This window comes from Corvus kubaryi, unplaced genomic scaffold, assembly GCF_017639235.1.
Source record: "Corvus kubaryi isolate FWS band 111438036 unplaced genomic scaffold, C.kubaryi_AGA036_p1.0 37045, whole genome shotgun sequence".
NCBI classification, from domain to species: Eukaryota; Metazoa; Chordata; class Aves; order Passeriformes; family Corvidae; genus Corvus; species Corvus kubaryi.
Window position 1 is genome coordinate 21,201 of NW_024581019.1, and position 21,182 is coordinate 42,382.

A 21,182-nucleotide genomic window follows, 5' to 3' on the forward strand; every position below is an offset into this window, starting at 1 on the left:
GGGGGGGGGGGGGACGGGACCCCCCAGGACCCCAGATTTGGGATGGTGACCTCCCCAGGACCCCAAATTTGGGAGGGTGACACCCCCAGGACTCCCCGAGAACCCCCAATTTACGGGGTGGCACCGCCAGGACCCCCAGTTTGGAGGGGAGCCCCCCCAGCCTCAGAGGGGGTCCTGTCATCCCCCGGTCCCCAATTTTGGGGTGTCCCGGGGTTCCCGTGCCCCCCTCAGTCCCAGTTTTCGGGGTCCCCCAGGACAGTGGAGGGTTCCAGATGGTTTCCCTGCTGGAGCTGTCGGAGGTGTCGGAGGAGGGGGTCCGGTTCCGCCCCCCCCACGGCGGGGAGGAGATCCTGCTCAGCCCGGAGAAATCCATGGAGATCCAGAACGCTCTGGGTGAGCCTGGGACCCCCAAATCCCGGGGGGATGGGGAGGATGGGGGGGCGTCCCCGGCCCCCGCTGACCCCCGGCCCCCCCAGGTGCTGATATCGTGATGCAGCTGGACGATGTCGTGAGCAGCACCACGACGGGGCCGCGCGTCGAGGAGGCAATGCACAGGTGGGGACCTCCCTGAGACCCACCCGGGACCCCTCGGGACCCCCTGGGAACCCCCTGGGAGCCCCCTGACCCTCGTCCCCCCCAGGTCAGTGCGGTGGCTCGATCGCTGCGTGGCCGCTCACGCCCGGCCGGAGCAGCAGCTGCTCTTTGCCATCATCCAGGGGGGGCTGGACCCCGACCTGCGCCTGCGCTGCATCCAAGGTGGGGCCTTCCTCACCCTCATCGCCATCCTCACCCTCCTCCCCGCGCCCCCCGGGCCTTCCTCATCCTCCTCTGCCTCATCCCTGCTTGGGAGGGGCTCTGGGGGTCCTGGGGGAGCTCTGGTGGTCCCAGGAGGCTCAGGGGTGATTTGGGGGGTCCTGGGGGGGTCTCCCATCCCCGTTTCCCAGCCATGGCCCAGCGGGACGTGCCCAGTTCCACACTGGGGCTCAAGGAGGTTCAGGGGGGTCTGGGTGGCTCAGGGGAGTTCAGGGGTGATTTGTTGGATCCAGGGGAGTCCGGGGGTGATTTGGGGGATCCCAGGGGGTTCAGGGGTGATTTGGGGGTCCCGGGGGGGGTCTTCCATCCCCATTTCCCAGCCATGACCCAGCGGGACGTGCCGGGATTCGCCATTGGGGGCCTGAGCGGGGGCGAGGACAAGGCGCGGTTCTGGCGCACGGTGAAGTTCAGCGCCGAGCACCTGCCCCGGGACAAGCCCCGGTACCTCATGGGTGTGGGGTGAGTCCGGGGGGGTCCCCTCAGCCCCTTCAGAGCCCTCTGGGCTGGGGGAGACCCCCGGAGTCACCCCCGATTCGCCCCCAGCTACGCCACCGACCTGGTGGTTTGTGTCGCGCTGGGCTGTGACATGTTCGACTGCGTGTTCCCCACGCGCACGGCGGTAAGGGGGGGTCTGGGGCGGGATTTGGGGACCCCCGACCCCTCCCCAGGGTTTGGGAGACCCCCCCATAACCCACCCTGTGCCCCCCTGCAGCGCTTCGGTTCCGCCTTGGTGCCCTGGGGGTCCCTGCAGCTGAAAAATCACCAATTCGCCAAAGATTTCCGGCCCATCGACGCCGACTGTGGCTGCTCCACGTGCCAGAGGTGGGTGGGGGGCTTTGGGGGGGGCTCAGGGGTCTCCAGGCTGGGGCTGACCCCCCAAATTCTCTCCCCCCAGGTATTCCCGGGCATACCTGCACGTGCTGCTCCGCTCCAACACGGCCGCGCTGCACCTGCTCACCCTGCACAACGTCGCCTACCAGGTGGGGCGGGGGCCTTTGGGGGGAGTCTGGGGGTCTTTAGGGGGTCCCACCACCCCTCTAACCCCTGGGAAACCCCCCCCAGATGAAGCTGATGAGCTCCATGCGGGACAGCATCCTGCAGCAGCGCTTCCCGGAGTTCGTGCGGGAGTTCATGGACGCGATGTACGGGGGCCGGGGGGGGCCCCCTCTCTGGGTAAAGGAGGCTCTGGAGTCTGTGGGAATCACCCTGGATTGAGGGGAGCCCCCTCCAGGTTCCTGGGGAGCCCCAAGAACCACCCCTGTTCCCAAGGAACCTCCCCCATTCCCCCCAGCTCCCCCCAATTTCCAGGCCCCACCTTTGTCCCCCCACCATGTTCCATTTTTATACATTTTTTTTGTGGCTTTTTTTACTACTTCGGGTTTTTTAAAGAGGTGTGAAATAAAAGAGTCTGGAAGGGAAGCGGCTCCTGCGGCTCCCAGTGGGGCTGGGGAAGGGGGAACGGGGCTGGGGACACATTCTGAGGGCTCGGGAACAGGGAGGAGCTCTGGAGGATCCTGGCAACGGGGAGAGGAATTCCCAGCAGTGATGTTCCCGTTGTTCCTGGTCCGGATTGCCTGGCAGTGACCTTCCCTTTCCCATGGTGATTTTGTCCCTTTGTGCCACCAAGCCGGGACGTGGCTGCAGGAGACAAGGACAGGCCCTGATGGGTGTCACATGTTTGCCCATGGTGTCACCCGGGTGTCCGTACTGTCACCTGGGTGCCCACGGTGTCACCTGGGTGTCCGTGGTGTCGCCTGTCTGTGGTGGCCATGCCACCCGTGTGGGGGCACCTCTGTGCCCACGGTGACACCTGTTTGGTGGCATCTGTCTGACCCCATCACCCCTGTGGTGGCTCCTGTGTGGCCGCAGGAGGAAGTTTGAGGAGGGGCGGGCGTGGCCCGGGGGGTGTGGCCCGGGCCGGGTGTGGCACTTGCGTCACCTGTCCCTGCTCATTTCTGTCACCGCTGGGCACCGTGGCCACAGAGCCACTGCGGGCAGGGCACTGGGAGCACTGAGAGGGGCTGGGAGCTGCACCTGGAGTTAACTGGCAGTCACTGGGAGCCACTGTGAGTGACTGGGACACACTGCGAGTTACTGGGAGCATTGGGAAGGGCTGGGACTGGCACTTGGAGTTAACTGGGAGCCACTGGGAGTTGCTGGGAGTCACTGGGAGCCGCTGGGAAGGGCTGAGAGCCACCAGGAATGACTGCGACACACTGGGGGTAGCACCTCAAGTTAACTGGGAGCCCGCAAGAGCAACTGGGACACACTGGGAGCCACTGGGAGCCACTGGGAACGGCTGAGAGCAAGCAGCACCTGAGGTTAACTGGAAGCCACTGGGAGGGACTGGGAGCCACTGGGAATGACTGCGACACACTGGGAGTTGCTGGGAGTCACTGGGAAGAGCTGGGAGCAGCACCTGGGGTTAACCGGGAGTCGCTGGGGGGGCTCTGGGGATCCCCGGGGGTCCCAGTGCGGTGGAGGGGATGGGGCGTTCCCAGTGGTGCTGTTCCCATTCCAGCTCCCCTTTGTCCCTTTGTCCCTTTGTCCCTCAGAGCCCAGGGTGTGGCCGGACAGACAAACCCAGCTCCCCCCCACAGCGCTGGGGACACTGGGAGTGACTGGGCAGGGCTGGGAGCAGCAACTGGGGGCCACTGGGGGGGGCTGGGAAAGGCTGAGGGAACTGGGAAGGACTGGGAAAGGCTGAACGCGGCACGTGGGCAAACTGGGGGGAACTGGGAATGGTGGCGTGGCAAAGCCAGGGGTGAACTGGGATGAACTGGGCAGAGCTGGACTCAGCTCCGGGACCCCCAGGGCTCCCCCAAGACCCCCAAACTGGTCTGACTGGTGGAACTGGCGGGCCCCCGGCGGCACCTCCTGCCCTTATCGCGTCTGGAGCCTTATCAGGACCTGGAATGGGGGAGGGAGAGGGGGACCCTGGGGAAAACCAGGAATGGGGATGGGGAGAGGGGACCTGGGAATGCGGGGGGAAACCTGGGAATGAGGAGGGGGCACAGGGGGGACCCAGGAATGGGAGAGGGAGGGGCAGAGGGACCCTGTAATGGAGAGGGGCGGGCAGGGACAGAGCGCGGGCAGCAGGTTGGGTGTCCAGCAAGGGGGGTGGGTGCTGTGGGTGGGGGTCCGAGGGCACGGGGGGGTTTGGGCACCCGGCAAGCCCCAGGTGGATGCCCGGCCATGGGATTTGGGTGCCGGTGGGATCGCGGTGCTGCTGGGATTAGGAGGCCCACTCGGCAGGAATGGCTGCCACCGGGATCGTGGTGCCAGTGGGATTCTGGTGGTGCCAGCCCTCCCCGGTGCCGAGCCCACCCCAATCCCCCTCTCCCACCCCACAGATCAACCATGAAGCTCCCGCCGAGCTCCCGCCTGGTCCTGCTGCCGGTGGCCGCGGGGCTGGCCCTGCTGGCTCTGCACACCCAGCACCCCGCGTCCCCTCCCAGCACCACCGTCCACCCCAGCCCGGCCCCACGCCCCAGCAACGCCACGGTGTCCCCACAGCCACCGCGGCACCCGCTGCAGCCGCCGTACCCATACCCCTACCGATTCCTGCTGAACCACCCCGAGAAGTGCCGGGAGCGGGCGCCGTTCCTGGTGCTGCTGGTGGTGACGGCCCCGACCGACCTGGCCGCGCGTGACGCCGTGCGCCGCACCTGGGGCAACGAGAGCGCCGTGCCGGGGCTGAGCATGCTGCGCCTCTTCCTGCTCGGCGTCCACCCTGTCTTCGGCGCCGAGCTGCGCCTGGTGCTGCAGGAGGAGGACAAGCTGCACGGGGACCTCCTGCAGCAGGACTTCCTGGACACCTACAACAACCTGACGCTCAAGACGCTGATGGGGCTGGAGTGGGTGAGCCGCTTCTGCCCCAACGCCACCTACGTGATGAAGGCCGACCACGACGTCTTCCTCAACCTGGAGTTCCTGGCAGGGCGGCTGCTGCATCCTCTCAGGACCAACTTCATGACGGGCTACGTGTACCGCTGGACGGGGCCGCTGCGGAACCCCGCCTACAAGTGGTTTGTGCCCCGCGAGGTGTACCCCAACGACACCTACCCGCCCTACTGCGGCGGGCCCGGCTACGTCCTCTCGGGGGACCTGGCACGGCGCGTGTTTGCCGTGGCGCAGACGCTGCCAGCCATCAACATGGAGGACGCGTTCGTGGGCATCTGCCTGCACGCGCTGGGCGTGGCCGTCACCGACCCGCCGGCCGGCACCTTCACCATGTACTGGCTGGACTACGACAAGTGCCGCTTCTCCCGGCTGGTCATGGTGCACCACTACGGGCCCAAGGAGCTGCTGCGGGTGTGGCCGCACTTCCGCGATGTCCCCGTGGAGTGTCCCTAGGGCGGGGATGGGCCGGTGGCGCTGGGGTCTGCCGGTGTCACCTTCCACTGACCATGACTGGGATCCTCTGACTGTGATCCACCGGTGTCACAGGGATCTGCCGGTGTCACCTTCCACTGACTGTGACTGGGATCCACTGGTGTCACTGGGATCCACCAGTGTCACCTTCCACTGACTGTGACTGGGATCCACCGGTGTCACTGGGATCCGCCAGTGTCACCTTCCACTGACTGTGACTGGGATCCACCGGTGTCACTGGGATCCACTGGTGTCACTGGGATCCACCGGTGTCACTGGGATTTGCTGGTGTCACCTTCCACTGACTGTGACTGGGATCCACCAGTGTCACTGGGATTTGCCGGTGTCACCTTCCACTGACTGTGACTGGGATCCTCTGACTGTGACTGGGATCTCCCAGTGTCACTGGGATCCACTGCCCGTGCGTGGTCCCGGCTCTGGAGCAGCCGCTGAACCTCAGGGTCCCCCCGTGGGCGTTCCCGTCCCTTTGAGCCGCCGGATCTGGTGCCGGAGCAGCTGCTCCATCCACGGAGTCATTTCGGTATTCAGGATCGATGGGGCCGGGATCTGCTGGGATCTGGGATCCACTGTGTTAAGTTATATCCAATAATTTTAATAAAGGGGCTGGAGCCTTGTCTGTCCTAGTGCTGCCACAATCCCAATGGATCGGGGTCAGGAAGGGGCCCTGGTGCTGGAATGTGCCTCGCTCTGAGCAGCGTTCCCGGTGTTTGCCAGGCCATGCCCCGCTCCAGGCGCCGTTCCCGGTGTTTCCCAGAGTCCAGCTCTGGCGTGGAGCGATCCGTAATCACCAGCATGAGGTTCACCCAAAGGAGCCCTGAGGTCAGCCCCAGTTCAGCCCCAGTTCAAACCCAGTATGCCTCCAGTTTGGCCCCAGTTCGGCCCCAGTACTCTGAACTTAAGGGGGCTTAAGGGACAAATGCTGAATTTTGGGGCTTTAAAGGACAAATACTTGGAATTGAGGGGGTTTTATGAGAATCCTACAAATGTGGGGCTTTGGAGGTGCAGAACGACGCGTTGGGAGCCCAAACCATCCCAGATTTTGGGTTTATTCACCTCCTCCACCCCCCCCAACCCCTTCCCCAAAAAAACTGAAACCACCAAAGCCAGAAAATACCGAAAAAAGCTCCTTTTTAACGCACTTCACAAAAGCAGAACAACGAGGGCCCGTCCCCCAGCCGGGGCCTGGGAAAAGGCTCCGGAATTGGATCGACTTCCCCGAAAAAAACCAAAACAAAACAACAAAAAAATAAAACAAAAAAAAACAACAAAAAACCCCCAAAATAATAATAATAATCCTATTTAGACCAAGTCGTTGTGGCAACTACGACCCATTAAATAGAGGCCCAGGGGCGGCGGGCACGGGGCGGCCACCGGTGACGGGTCACACAGAGCAACGGGGAGGGGGGAAAACGGGATAAAACCCGGGGAATCCCGGGGGGAGCGTGGTGGGACACGGGGGTTTATCTGTACTGGTAACTCATGCTGTGCTCGTTCCTGCCGTATCCGCCCTGGGACGCCTGGTAGGAGCTGGGGGGGCCGCTGTAGTTCTGGGAACCCGGGGAGTTGTAGTTGGACTGGGAGGAGTATCCGCCTGCGGAGAGCACCGGGAGGAGGAGGAAGGGGATGGAATTAGGGTCGCCGTGGAGCTGGAGCTGGGCCCCAAACCCGGCGGCGCGGGGGGGTGCCAATACTGACCTGCCTTACCTTGGTACGAGGAGCCCCCGCCCCCGGAGCCCCCGTAGCCCCCGTGGGAGCCGGAGTTGTAGGAGCCGCCCCCGGAGTAGTTGTTGCCGCCGCCGCTGCGGCCGCTGTTGCCGCTGTAACCTGGGAATGGGGGAAAAAGTGGGAATGAGAACGTGGGCAGGGACCCCCGGCACCGTTGGGGCACCCAGTTCAACTGACCGAGCCAAGCCCCCCTCAAGATCCCAGAATTCCGGGAGGATTTGGGTGCGGAGGGGTCTTCATCCAACCCTGCCAAGACATTTTGAGGCAGGGATGATCCCAGGGCTGGGGCACCCACCCCCCTCTGTCCCCTCTCCCTGTCATTGACTCATCCCAGCTCCAGCCCCAAATCCCCCTCTTTTAGCCCAAACGTCCCCTTATTCCTAGAGGGGCAGAAAGAACCCCTTGGAGCTCCCTCGCAACTGCCCCAGCCCAGCCTCAGGACAGAAGGGTCACCCAGATCCCCTCCAGGGCCAACCCTGCAACACCTTTGATCCAAAAGCCCTTCAGGATCAAACCCAACCTCACCCCTCAACTCCAAACCTCGTGTTTCCCACCCACAACTCCCTCTCCCACCCTCTCCACTCACTGTATTTGCTCTCGTAGTTGTAGTCGGAGCTGCCACCGGGCGAGTTGTAGGAGTTGGAGTAGGAGTAGCCGCCCTGGCCGTGGCCGTAGCCCTTCTGCTTGCCCTGCCCGGGGCCGTAGCCGCCGTACTGGCCCTGCCCGTAGGGCTGCTGGCCCTGGTGGGTGGCGTAGCCGGAGCCGTACGAGGCCTTCTGGCCGCCGCCGTGCTGCTGCTTCTTCCCGCCGTGCTTGGGCGGCGCGGGGGCCGTGTACCCATCCCCGCCCTGGTAGTAGGAGCTGTATCCCGAAGAGCCACCGCCGCCGCCCGAGTTGGAGTGGCCGCCGTTGCTGTAGAACTGGCCTGGACAGAGAGAGGAGGGTCAGCGCTCCGGAGGTGGCAGGAGGGGGTGTTCCTGGTGGGATTTCAGCCCCTCCGGAGCTGCGTGGGCCGGTGGCGGGAAGGGGGATGAGGTCCTGCGAGGCTGAGGGTGATCCGGAGATGATGGAGACCCCTCGTGACTCTGGTGGGACCCCCCATAAATCCCGCAGGACAACCCCTATCTGGATCCATCCCTGTGATTCCAGCGGGACCCCCCATCTGGGTCCATCCCGTTGGTCGCTCCCCGGCATCCCTCGACCCTACAAAGTCCAAACACCATCCCAGAGTGACAGACGCTCTGGAATGAGGGAGAATCCTGTTCCAGGAATGAGGAACCCACATGACTCCACCGTTCATCTTCCTGGGATTTGGGTGATTCCCTCTGGGATCCGGAGTTCATCTGGGTTTAATTTCATTTATTCAGGCTCCCACAGTCAAACTCTGAGTGTTTTTTTCCTGCACAGTTCCTGCTCGGTGGAGCTTGGGAAGTTCCCATTCCATGGAAAACTGGGAGCATCCAAAAACTAAACTTATTTTTGAGGGATAAAAGCCACCTGAATCCAACTAAAACCCTGTGGGATCGAGAGGGATCTGCCAACAACAAAACGGGGAATTTGGTTACAAAGGAGCCAGAGAGTGAAATTCCACGTGCTTCGCTTCCGCAATTCTGTGTGGAACGCCCGGATTGATCCCAGGTGAATCCTGGCTCCGTGCCCAAATCCCATGGCTGTGCTGCCAAGAGCTTCTGGAGGCTTTAAATTCCGGGATCCGTTAATTCTGGGCTCGTTTAATGGATTCTCCTCCACGTCCCCTTTTCCACATGAAGTTTTTATTCCTCTTCCACAGAAAATCCCAGATTCACTCTACAGGAACGAGGCTCTGGAACAAATTTATCTCCAGGGTTGGAGCAAAACTTGTCTCTGCTGGACCAGAGTCACCTTGGGCCATCCCGGTGGGAAAATCCTGGGCTTCAGATCCGGAAGGAGTGTGGGGATTCAAGCTGCAGAGCTGGAAATGGAGCTCTCCCACCTCAGTATTCCCGGATTTTCCCCTTTATCTCAGCATTCCAAGTTTAACTTGGAAGCTTTAATGCTTGCCACGGGATTAGCTGCGATTCTCCCCAGATCAAAGGCCAGGGATAAAAGCATCCAGCACCACCTGGTGGCTTGGGAAGGGCAGTTTTCCCACCCGGGAGAGGGACCTTAAGGACCACTTATGGATCATCCAGGATGGGATCTGTCTCCTGAATAAAGAGTCAGGACCTCCAACAGCCTTTTTTTTTTTCAAAAAACTGGGATAATTATTATTATCACAAATATTATTTTAAGGATCCACTGAACCCCTCGGAGTCACTCAGTTTAAACCTGGAGCTTCCTTCTCCTTCTTTTTTGGTTAATCATGGAATTAGCTCAAGGGCCTCAAAGATGGGAACAACGGCACCACCAACCCAGCAAAAAAAGACGATTTTAAACCCAAACCACAAGGAATGGAGAACCAAAATGCTCGGAATTTGATGGACTCTGAGACTCAAGTCAACTCCAAAATTCCCCTCAATTTCTGATTTTGGGGATGTTTCATTCTCCAGGCAATTCCAGCGCTCTGAGGGAGCGCTTGGCTCCAAGAGCCTGTTTCCATGGCAACCAACGACTCCATGGATTTCCCGAGGCATCCAACACATTCCTGCTACTCCCCAACGCCTGGATATTCATTGGATTGGGACGTGGAGCACAATTCCAGTGTGTTACAAAGGATTTGCTTCAGCACACACGATTCCACAGGCAAATCCAAACATTCCAGCAAATCAGGGCATTTCACACCTTTAAAAGGCTGGGCTGGACTAGATCCACATGGGAAAGTCTTCCCAAGATCCAGAGGAGTCTGACCCAACCTCTGGGATTTATTAAAAGGCTCGGATTTTGTACAAAAAAAACCTTGCTGGAAGCCAAGACAAAGTTGATCAAAATGCTTCCGTTTCCTTAAAAACCAAGGAGTACTTTCTATAAAAAAAAACCCCTTCTGCTCCCTTGAGCCATTTTCCCAGGAATTCTTAGTGCCCGGCACGACAACGCTCGTTGGGATTTTGGGTGGAAAAAGGGCACTTACTGTAGCCGGCGGTGGCGGAATTCCCTCCGTAGCCGTAGCTCCCGTACCCAGCCCCTGGAGCAGAAGAAAATGTTGGAATAAACAGAGATTCCAAGGGTGAAACATCCCAAATTTGGAGGGTCACTCCCCCACGGAGGGTTCTGGAATGTCCAGGTGCCATGGATGCGATCCCAGAGGGGAAGGTTGATGCCCAGGGGGGGCCTGGGGGTCTCGGCCCCCTCGGGAGCACTGCTGGCCCTCACCTGTGTTCATGTAGCCGCCGTGGTTGCCGCCGAAGCCGCCCCGGCCTCTCCCGCGGCCCCGGATGTTCCCGCCCCGGCCGCGGCCCCGCATGTTGGGGGGTGGGGGGGCCTCGTTGTGCATGGGGCCCCCCCCCATGCCGAAGCCTGGGTTGTGCTGCTGAGGGGACAAGGAGAGGGGAGAGAGGGGTCACTTGGAGCTGGGATGAGCGATTTCCCAAAAAACCTCCCAAAACAGAGCCCCAGGCACCATTTCCTCAGGACAAGAGCCACCGAGGTGGACCCCAAGTTCAGGCACCTCCAAATCCAGAGGATTTTGCAGCAAAACCTTATGATTTTGTGGTTCCAAGCCATTTGCTCTGCTCCCCTTCCCAGGAAAGATCAAACCCCAGAGCCAGCGGTCGGTGAGTTACATCCCGAGTTAGACCCCAGGTCGTTTCCCATTCCGGACCAGCTCCCATTGGTATTTTCCAATTTCAGACCAGTTCCAATCAGTCTTTTCCCGTTCCAGAGTTGTGGGATTGGGGGTTTCACTCACTTTGACTGGGAATTTGGGGCCACCCCTGGCTGGAACAGGGGCTCTTTTCTTCTTGTTCTGCTCGATGGCAACGGGAGCGTCTGGGAACAGCTTCTCCAGCGCGGCCAGCGCCGCGTAGGCTTTGGCCACCTTCTTGTTTGAGCCAGCACCTTGGAACTTCTGCCCATCCACCTCCACCTTGGAAAGGGACAGAACCACACGTTTAAGTGGGAAAGGGCAGGAAAAGATGGGAGACCTACAGGGAATCCCAAAGCTGGAAGTGTCACAATCTGTCCCTGCCCATTAACAAGCTTTAAAAGGTTTCTCCCAACCCAAACCACTTGGATTTGACGATTTAAACTCTTGGGAAGGGGATGAGGCAACTTTCCAAGCTCTTCTCCCGCCTGACGAGCTCTGGGTTGGAGCTGCTGGGAAGGGCAGGAGGTCCCGTGTCCCCTCACCTCCATGACGAAGCGCTTGTCGTGGCTGCCGCCCGTCTCTGAGATCAGCTCGTATTTGAGCCCGCGCCGCTTCTCGTTCAGCTCCATCACCGGGTTCTTCCCGTGCTTTGTCAGGATTGGTCCCTGCTGCTTCACGTTCTGCAGGTGGAGAGAGGCTGGGTGAGCCCCACAAAGTCCCCAGCGCACACGGAGCTGCTTCCCAACCTTTTTGGGAAGGACCCCCACGAAGCCACTTCTGCCTCCTGTTTTAGCCAGGAGCCACCCGGACAAACACCACCAGCACAGCTGCCGTGCGTCCCACCCCACGTCCCCCATCCCAGAGCCACGTCCCCCCTCCCTGTGTCCCCCCACCCACCTCAGGGGTCTGATCTGAGGGGGGAGAGGCTGCCGTGGGCGTTGACACCGTTTCCACGACAGGCGGAGGAGCCACAACCACCGGCTTCGTCTCCGTCTCCTCCGCCGACTCATCGCCCTTCCCGGAGTCTTTGCCTTCCACTCCGGTGGGCAAACCCATGTCCTGCAGCACCTGGAGAGCGGGAGGGAGGTCAGGAGCCGCACTCGAGCACCACCCGCTCGGGAGAACTCTCCAGGAAGCTGCTCCGGGCCGTTTATTGACTCTCTCCGGCGCTCGGCATTCCCGAATCCTGCGGGTGCTCCATGGACACTCAGGGCTGGGAGCTCCCGGTGCTGCTCCCACCCTGTCCCAGGGGTTCTGGCAGTTTTCCCATTCCCATTCCCATTCCCACCGAATCCTGCACTCACCTTCACGGCCACGTGAAGCTTCGCCGTTTTCTTGGATGGCCCCGAGGCCTCGAAGGTGCTGCCATCGATCTCCACGGACATGGTGAAGATGGGAGCGTGCACGGGGCCGGTCTGGGACACCAGTTTGTACTGGAGCCCCGGTTTGAGCTGGTTCAGCTTCATCAGCGCGTTCATGGCCTGTGGAGGCTCCAGCTTTTCCTCTGCACGGGGAAAAACCAACACCGAGAGTTTGCGGGTGTTTGGCGGCTCCTTCGAAGAAGCAAAACTGATTCCAGACCAGTATTTTCCGGTTTGGGCCGGTTCCAATTGGTATTTTTTTGTTTCAGGCCAGTCCTGATGGGCATTTGCTAATTCCAGACCAGTTCCCATGGGTCTGCTCCCATTCCAGACCAGTTCCCACCAGTATTTTCCAATTGCAGATCAGTTCTGACCAGTTTTTTCCCATTTTAGACCAGTCCCGACCAGTACTTTCCGATCTCAGACTAGTTCCAACTGGTCTTTCTCTTTTTAGACCAGTTCCCATTGGTCTTTTCCCATTCCAGACCAGTCCCCATTGGTCTTTTCCAATTCCAGACCAGTTCTGACTGGTCTTCTCCTATCTCAGGCCAGTTCCCATCAGCCTTTTCCAATTCCAGACAAGTCCCGATCTTTTCCTCCTTGCTTTCAGTTCTACCCAGCACAAATCTCCCAGTTTTAAGTTATTTTACCCATCCCCACACCCTGTATCCCCAATTTCCACCCCATTTCCCCCCCAGGCCGTACCTACCTCTCGTTAACTCAATACCTTTTTTCTGAATCTTCTTTTTCTTTTTGCTGGGGGATTTCTCCTCCCCGTCCTCCTCCATCGGCCGCTTCATGGGGGTCACGGCGTACGTGGTACTGGGTGGGATCTGAACTGTGGGAATGAGCACAGGCACTCCCTAAATCCCCTGTTTTCCACCCAAATCCTCGGGATGGGATGTGGGGCCGTCCCCTCCCAGTACATACCAGTATAATCGACCGGGTTCTCGTTCTTTGGTTTCTTGGGCATTTTGGAGGGCAGGGGATCCATGCCCAGGACCTTGTGGAGCTGGCCGAAGGCGGCGAGCCGGAGCGCGTGCTGGGGACAGGACCGGGGGTCACTGGGAGCTGCCGGACACCCCCCTGCTCCCAGCCCCCACACAGCCCCCCTGCACCGACCCATCCTCAGCGGGACTCTCCGGATTGAGTTTCTTTTTGGGGGAGTTTCACCCAAAAAGGGGTGTCGGGACCATTCACTACACAACACCTGATTCTTTGCTCTGGGTGGCCAAACTATGGGGCCCACGTGGGTGGCCTGGTGGAGTGACCGTGGCACCGAGTGACCACAGCGCCGAGTGACCACAGGACCGTGTGACCACGCCACTGAGTGACCACAGCGCCGCGTGGCCACGGGTCTAATCTACGCTGGCCGAAGGAGCCGGGAGCGGAGCGAGCCGGGGATTGGGAAGGGCCGGGTGGAGGTCACACTATACCTGAGCACTCTGTGTGATATCTTCCCTTTGTTGTCTGTCTAGATGCCCAATAGCATCAGTGGCTTCTTTTTCACAAGGGTCATAAATACCAGAACCATCTGAAGGCAGGAAACAAGGAAGATATGCAGAGAATTATCCCGGGTTTCTACCCTAAATTCCCTGGGGCAGCTCCGAAGGCGCGGATTGCCGCGGGACTGTGTGGGATCGGCCGCGGGAATCGCGCTCCCCGGGAGCCAAATTCCGCTGGTGCCTCTCTCTACGGGGCTGAGGTGGCTCCAGAGGACGGGAGGGCCCACGGGAAACGAGGGGCTCCCGACCGCCGGCACCCCCGCGCTCCTCCCGGCTCCGCTCCCGCGGGAACGCCGCGGCCCGAGGCTCACCTGGCATGACGATGCCCGAGGCCAGGCACTCCAGTACCCGGCGCAGCGCCTCGCCCGCGCCCATCGGCCGGTTCGCCGTCCCGATGGATTTCTCACACAGCAGCTCCAGAGGCTGCAAGGGAAGGAGGGAAGTGAGGGCGGGCAGAGGGGAGGTGGAGCCCGGAGAGGGACCTGGGAGAGGATCCCAGGGAAGGGACCCTGGAAAAGGGAGCCCAAGAGCGGGACAGCAGGAAGTGGACCCCTGGAAAGGGGGCCTGGAAGAGGGATCCCAGGAGGGATCCTGGGAAAAGGACCTGGGAGAAGGGCCCCAAAAGAGAGATCCTGGCACGGGACTCTGAGAAAATGGACTCCTGGAAAGGGATCCTGGCAGAGGGACCCCAGGAAACACTCCAGGAAAAGGGATCCCTGGAAAGGGATTCCAAGAAAGGGCTCCAGGGAAGGGACCCATCTGAGAGCAGCTTCCGGTTCCCAAAGGAGAAGAGAAGTCAAGCTGTGGAAGTTGTGAATGGATAAAACAGTTTGATAACAATGTCATGTGGCAATTAATAAAACAATTTGTGTGATACGTGATGTGATTTGATAAGATAAAGCTGTTTGATAACTGATAAAACCGTTTGTTAATTGATAAAGAAAATTGATGATGGTATTTGAGGACAGCATGGTTTGGTAACCAATAAAGTGATTTGATAATTTATAAAACTATTTGATAACAAGACTTGAAAATTAATAAAAATATTTTAAAATAACATGATTTGATACTTCATAATTGATGGTAACTTGATAATTTATAAAACAACTCAACAATAATAATGATGTGGTTTGATAACTGAGAAAACATCTTGATACTAACAAGACTTGATAGCTGATAACACTGACAATGATGTGATTTGGTAGCTGATAAAACGTTTTGATAGTAATGTGATTAAGTGATCGATAAAACAACTCGATAGTAAGGTGAGTTGATAATTGATAAACCAATTCAAAGATAACCTGAGCTGGTAATCGATAAAGCAATTCAATATCAAGGCGAGTTGATAATTCATAACCAGTTTGATAACAACATGAGCTCATAAGGCAAGGTCAGCTGGCAATCGAGACACCCTTTGCACCACAGACATTTGATTTGCGTCTCTAAGTGCAGAAAAGTCGTTCATCCATAGAAATCCCCAACTTGGGAAAGGGGCTGTGCCCTGGAACCTTGGGAAAGAGCAGAGCTGAGCTCGGGAGGAACGCCGCCAACCCCCCCGGAACGGGAAAAGGGGGAATTACCCATCCTCTGAGCGGGGCCCAGGTGGGGACGCGAGTGCAGAGGTCCCGCAGCACCCGGATCACGATGACGCACGACTTCAGCCCGTTGGCCCTGGCCTGGAAGCGGAACCAAACCAGACAGGGATTCACCGAGCGCCCGCCCGCGCCGCCGACGCTCCCTCGAGGTGCTGCTTTGCCGAGGGTAAAGCCGGAGCCTGGGCCCGCACCCGGAGCTCGGAGCCGCGCCGGGACAGCCGAGGCTTGGCCGAGGGGTGGCCAAAGTCTTAGCCAAGGTCCTAGCCAAGGGGTTGGCCAAGGCCTTAGCCAAGGAGTTGGCCAAGGTCTTAGCTAAGGGCTTAGCCAAGGGGTTGGCCAAGGGGTTGGCCAAGGTCTTAGCTAAGGTGTTGGCCAAGGGGTTGGCCAAGGTCTTAACCAAGGTCTTGGCCAAGGGGACGTTACTCCTCACACAAAGTAGCAGCTCCGCGGCTGCTCCGTACAAAGGCTCCTAAGTCACTCCAGCGCCCACAGTCCGGCACCTCCGAGCGGCCAGCGGCCACTTGAAACTCCAACTCCAAAAAAACACTCAGCCCCTTAAAGAGTTTACCAATGTTTCTACTTAAAGATAAATATAAGAACAAAATGCAAACCTGGAACCACTTGGCGTGGCGCAGAGACGCCAAGGCAGCAAGGCATTTCTGCCTGTCCAGAACGTCCGGGGAGTCGGTGACTGAGAGCGTTTCTAGTCGTGGATGGAATAAGAAGACAAGGCACGGTTTGACCAAGGGGCTTCTGTCGGGCCGAGGGGGATGAGGCAGCATCCTAACGGGCAGCTGAGGCTCCCAAAAAATCCTGCTGGGATGTGGGAGCGGGAGGGAAGGGGCTGCGGCACTGCCGCCGCGCGGCCTCGCCTGGACACGGGGGGAAGCTCAATTCCCAGGGAGGGATGGGCTGGAATGTGCGCTGGCAGGAGGAAGAGGAGGAGGAAGAGGAGGAGGAAGAGGAGGAGACCGGGCATGAGGCTCGGTGGAGGGCACAGAAATCCTGGATGGATGGAGAGGCGGCGGCGAGGCCGGTGAGGGGGAAATTTGAGGTGGGTGAAATCCCGGCTCCGCATCCGGAGCGCAGCGGGTGGGGAGGAGGGAAGGGCGAGGCTCGGCGAGGATCCAGGGAACCCTCCGCCCGGAAGGATGGCTGCCCCGGCCCCGGCCCGCGACAGAGAACGTCCTGTTGGTCAAAGGTCCAGCGTCCCTAAAATCGACAAACTAGAAGGCTCGGAGACGAGGTCAGAGATCAACACCAGAGATCAACAATCAAGAGCACAAAGAGGTCCCGGTTTGTGCTGCAGCAAAACTGAGGAAAGGCCTGAAGTCGCCCAAAATTGCTCGAGATCAGGGTTTTAGATAAGGCTAGTGCGGAGCGGGGGAACCGCCGGCCCTACGGAGCCCATCGGAATTGGAGCGGACAACCAGTGGTTGCTGGAATTCTGATTCCAAAGGGAATTTGGAGAAGCTAACTTTATCCAAAACTCTGCATCGCTTTCCGGAATTCTGAACCTGAGGTGCTGGAAGAGCCTCGGGAGGAGCCCTGAGCACCCGGTGTTCTGCTGCAACACACACCGGGGGAACATCCCGGAACATCCCGGTTCATGGACATGCAACTCCTCGGACAAGAAGCCTTCAAGAGGGGTTTTTTTGGGTTTCTTAAACAAATCTGGTTTCTATTTTCATGTCACTGCACTGACATGGCTGGGGACAAACCACGAGTAATACAACGAGATGATGAATTAGTGAACTAAAGGCCCAAGTGGAACCAAAAGAAAGGATAAAATAATAATACTTAAAAAAAAAAAAAAAAAAAAAGAAGAGCAAAATCCCGTGTGAAAGGTGCTCCTCAGCTTCAGAAGCTCGGTCCGGATAAACCACAACTGGGATCTCCGTGGGGTTGGTGCAATGAAGGAATTTGGTTTGGATTTGGCCAGCAAGAGTTGCCACGGCTCCGGCTGAAGCTGAAGAGCACTTTCCCGGTCGTTAGCCGCGGGATGCCGGGTGCCGGCCGGCCGTACCTCCGGCCAGCTGCTTCTCCAGCTCTTCCCTGACCACGGGCGACGTCAGGTGGATGGTCAGGGTCAGCGGGGGCTCCTTCGTGTTCTTGATGACGATGGCGGCGTCTCCCACCGACTGGATGATCTCGTACTTGTCCTCGGTGATCGCCTGCAACATTGGGACAGAGACGGGTTGGAACAAGATGGGTTTGAAGTCCCTTCCAACCCAAACCATTCCATGATCAACGAGGAAAAGTTCATTTAACAATCCCAAAGAACGCCATGCGCCTCTGGAAAGGACTTTTCCAAGCCGGAGCATGGGGACCAGAACCATCTCAAAGGGAATTTTCCTGGTGGCTCAGCTCCACTCACCGCGAGCTGCACTCCCAGGTTATCGGCGACTTTTTCCAGGAGCTTGGCCGTGGGTTTGTCTTTGCACAGCAGGACCAGCTCCAGGTCCAGGTCCCCCTTCAGCAAGAGGCCTTTGGCCACGAGCCCCACGCGCATCACCCCGCGCAGGGTCCTCGTCAGCTGCTCCGTGGCCTTCTGATCCCTGAAAAAACACGGCACAGGGTCACAACGGCAGGATTCACAGCCAGGAGAGCGCCCCACCCAACCGGAGGGATGGATCTGTGAGGATTAACCCGGCACTCAGAACTGTCGCCTCAGCCCTGCCTCAGTTAATTCCCCTCGATTCCACGGCCAGGGAGGACAACGCTGCCACCGCCAGCGAGCGGATTTTTAGGGATCTAAGTGAGTTTAGGGATCTAAAGGAGGACATCGCTGTGATCCCAGCAGCGGCTTCGCTCCTCACCCTCCTTCCTTGTTCTCCTCCTCGGCCGCCGTCTCCATGGACTCCGTCTCCGGCTGCTCCCCGCTGACCTTCTCCTGCTCGTCAATCCAGTCGGAGACGGCTTTGAGCGCCCGCTCCGTGTGGGAAACCATGTTCTGCACGGCCTCCAGCTCCTCCTGCGTGGGGTACACGGCCGAGTGCTTGGCCATCACGTGCCGGTCGTCGTTCACGAAGATCCGCATCGGGCGCTGCAGAAAAGGGAGGTCGGGAATGTTTAGGGAGCGCCGGGACACAGATATTCATCCCACGCCCGGGAATCCGCCCGGCTCTTACCATTTTTGTTTTCTGCTGTCTGCCTGAATGCTCCAAAGGTGTTTATTTGGATTTTTCCGGTGACTGGAGCGTTGCAGCACCGCGGCGTTCCGGGATCTGAAAGCGACAGAGAGCGGGTGAGCCGGGGCAGCCGGAGCCTGGGGCACGCGCTGGAGCAGCGGGAGCTGGAAGCAGGAACAGCAGTGAGACACAGACCAACTCGTTAGCCAAATCCTCCTTCTGCTCCCGAGGATTTACATCTCTGACACCTGCAGACTGACCCTTGGAGCATCCGATCCTTATTCCCTCTTATTCCCAAGAGGTTTTCCCATGAAATGGGACTTTTCCAAACCAGACAGAGCTCCCTGCTCCACACTGGAGCAGCCGCCCTGGGACAATTATTAATTAATTAAACAAGGAAGAGCCAGCTGGGCCCCTCTTCCAACTCCTGGCAGACCCCTCTGCCGTATCCATGGGCAGCTCCCAGCACAGATCCCTCTGGGATCCTAACGGGAAGCTCCCAGCACAGATCCCTCTGCCACAGCCCTGGTTTCACCCCAAATCCCTGGCACAGCCCCAAAGTCGCCCCGTTGGCTCTGCATTAGGACCAACACCAGTCCAGAGGCTGCACTGAGTCTCCTCCCTGAGTTTATCGGGAGGAAACGGGATAAACCCAGCAAATCCAGGTGGGAAGTCAGCACTCAAAAGTCCTGGAATTCAACAGATTCAGCCCAACTGACATCAAATTCCTGCCTTTTTGTGGGAACCGCCCTCAGCTGGGGCGGCGGAGCCTTCTGTTCCAACTCCAGTGCTTTGTCCCCCGGAACAGAGGAACGCCTGGATCCCGCGGGACCGCTGGTGTCCCGGGATCACCCTCTGGACACTGCCTTGCACTCGCCAGGATCAGCTCCGGCATCGTTCCCACACGGACAGGGGAAGGATCAGCACCTGCTCCAGCCAGGGTCACCAACTGTACCCAGTAAAATTAATTAATTAAAATCCTGGTTTCCCCCACTGCCCCTGACCGGTTCAATCCCGGCCTTGCGACACCCGACAGCTTCCCAATAACTCCAAGGATAACTCCAGTGAAAAGCATTGGAAAACGCTGACCCTCTGCACCTGAGGATGAGGAAGATCATCCTCCTCTGCCTCCACTTCCTTTTACCATCAAAATCTGCCTGGCGACAGCAAATCCCACCTGGAGAGGGTCGATCCCACCTGGATTATCCCAAAGCTCCCAACCAAACCCCACTTCACGGCAGCCCTTCCCCTTTCCATGCATTTCCCAGGCCACCAAACCAGACCGCAGCTCGCTTTCACCTCTTCCCACCAGAATCTCCCCAGCTGCAGCCTCGCCATTCCCCGCTCGCGCTGTCCAGCTCACCCAGAGCTGGGGCTCACATTTTTAGGATAAAAACCTCGAGCCGCTACACAGACACACAGTTCCACTCCAAGGAAAGCCCTCTGATTCCAGTCCTGCCAGTTCATCCACAGGATAACTTAACAGTGCCATAAATCTGGATTTAATTGAAATTAAACCCCGACCGGCACCAGCTGAGCCGGGAGAATCATTCCCAAGGAGCCACATGGCATCTCCTGGTGCCTCCTGCTCCGGGCTGGGCCCTGAAGGCCCCACATGCTCCGTTATTTTCCTTTAAATTCCCTCAATTTTCTCCAGGCTGGATAAGGAAAGGGTTGAAATCCCATCCAGCTGTTCCTACAGTCAAAATCACAACAGCAGCCAGAGAGTCTCCCATTATCCCTCTTCTGGGATTTTTGGAGGGAGAAATCTGGGAGCTGATGCTGCAGCACCACCAGATTTATGTCTTTTGAGGAGAAGAACCACAGGATTGGTTAAACCAGGACCCCAACCCTTGGAAACAGGACAAACTCTGGAATTTCACCTGGTTTTGGCCTCACCCCCTCCTCCACTCCCACCCCCAGCTGGAATTCACCAAACTTCCCGCGCTCAGATCGAGCCTCCCAAGGGGCGTTTTTGGGAGGACGGAGGGAAAAACAACCAAAGGATGTAAAAGGCTGGGATTCCTGCCCTAAACGTGGTAAAGTGTGACACAGGCGAAGCCGCGCTTGGGTTCAAGGCCGTGTTTTTAGAAAGAATTGGTCGCTTTTATCTGTGTTTTGGTGCCTGCTCGGGATGGATGAGGAACCGGGACACCATGGCCCTCACAGGGAGCAATCCGGGAGCCTTGGGAGCGCGGATTCCAGTGGGAACCCCGCACTGAGGGGGCACAAAGCCATCAGTCCCCGCGGAGCAGCCGCGGCGGGAAGGGATTGCTGGATTTTTGTTCCTCTAAACCCTCCAGAAACGGAGCGGACACGGATAACGGGGCTGGACCAGCGGGAACCGTAAGGGAGCAGGGAGGGAAAGGCCAGGAAAAGCTCAGGGGAGGAGGAGAGCAGGATCCTGGTCCTGAGGAGGGAGAGGGGCTAAAATCCCCCCAAAGGGGATGATCCCACTGCAATTTCCAGCCTGGGATGGGGTGGGATGGGGAGAGGGAAGAGGGGCTTCAAGCCCCTCCAAGGGGGGTGATCCCACCTCCTCCAAGGCCCCCCCCCCAACATCCCATCCAGGGGCGGCTGAGGGGGTCGGGAAAGGACCAGCCCCCCTCAAACCCCCCATCCCCGTCCCCACGCGAGTGCAGGGCCGCGGGGCGAAAATGAGGAGGGGGCGCGGGGACCGGGATTGAGGAGGGGGCGCGGGGGGTGAGGAGGGGGCGCGGGGGCCGCCGGGCGCTGCCGCCATTTGCAAACGCGGCGCGAACAAAGCGGCGACGGCGAGAAATGAGGGGAGTCGGGGGGAGCCCCTAGCGACGTCCGCGTTCTCTGGGCGGCGGCTCGATCCCCCCCCGGTCCCTCGGGGCGCTGCTGAGGGGGGTCCGTGAGGGAGCCCGGCCACCTCCCCCCACCCTCCCCTCACTCACCGCCGCCATTTTGTC

General features: G+C 59.1%; 3 protein-coding genes across 8 annotated transcripts; 2 read left to right on the plus strand and 1 right to left on the minus strand.

The window, feature by feature from the left end:
* Window positions 1-80: 80 nt before the first annotated feature.
* On the plus strand, window positions 81-2,232 carry QTRT1 (queuine tRNA-ribosyltransferase catalytic subunit 1; the record flags this gene model as incomplete). Its single annotated transcript, XM_042020742.1, has 8 exons — window positions 81-393; window positions 477-555; window positions 641-756; window positions 1,134-1,272; window positions 1,357-1,432; window positions 1,526-1,635; window positions 1,709-1,793; window positions 1,876-2,232. Coding segments are annotated over 8 exons (1,071 nt in total), but the record flags the coding sequence as incomplete, so codon positions are not given.
* A 58-nt stretch (window positions 2,233-2,290) lies between these two features.
* On the plus strand, window positions 2,291-5,831 carry LOC121661038 (beta-1,3-galactosyltransferase 2-like). Its single transcript, XM_042020766.1, has 2 exons — window positions 2,291-2,879; window positions 4,167-5,831. The coding sequence occupies exon 2, from the start codon at window positions 4,174-4,176 to the stop codon at window positions 5,167-5,169; it is 996 nt and encodes a 331-aa protein (XP_041876700.1). The 5' UTR covers window positions 2,291-2,879; window positions 4,167-4,173; the 3' UTR covers window positions 5,170-5,831.
* Window positions 5,832-6,319: 488 nt separating this feature from the next.
* Window positions 6,320-21,182, minus strand: ILF3 (interleukin enhancer binding factor 3). Of its 6 annotated transcripts, none has more exons than XM_042020758.1 (20): window positions 21,168-21,182; window positions 18,247-18,342; window positions 17,935-18,161; window positions 17,493-17,673; window positions 17,142-17,289; window positions 15,727-15,818; window positions 15,101-15,196; window positions 13,832-13,943; window positions 13,452-13,549; window positions 12,946-13,057; window positions 12,743-12,853; window positions 11,959-12,158; window positions 11,552-11,722; window positions 11,197-11,334; window positions 10,757-10,933; window positions 10,222-10,375; window positions 9,980-10,033; window positions 7,520-7,858; window positions 6,913-7,032; window positions 6,320-6,799 (listed from the first exon to the last, which is right to left on the minus strand). In XM_042020758.1, the coding sequence occupies exons 2-20, from the start codon at window positions 18,247-18,249 to the stop codon at window positions 6,669-6,671; spliced, it is 2,664 nt and encodes an 887-aa protein (XP_041876692.1). In that variant the 5' UTR covers window positions 18,250-18,342; window positions 21,168-21,182; the 3' UTR covers window positions 6,320-6,668. The 6 variants fall into 6 exon arrangements, with proteins under 6 accessions (XP_041876692.1, XP_041876691.1, XP_041876690.1 ...); XM_042020757.1 differs by having other exon boundaries at window positions 6,904-7,032; XM_042020756.1 differs by having other exon boundaries at window positions 6,904-7,032; window positions 10,222-10,378.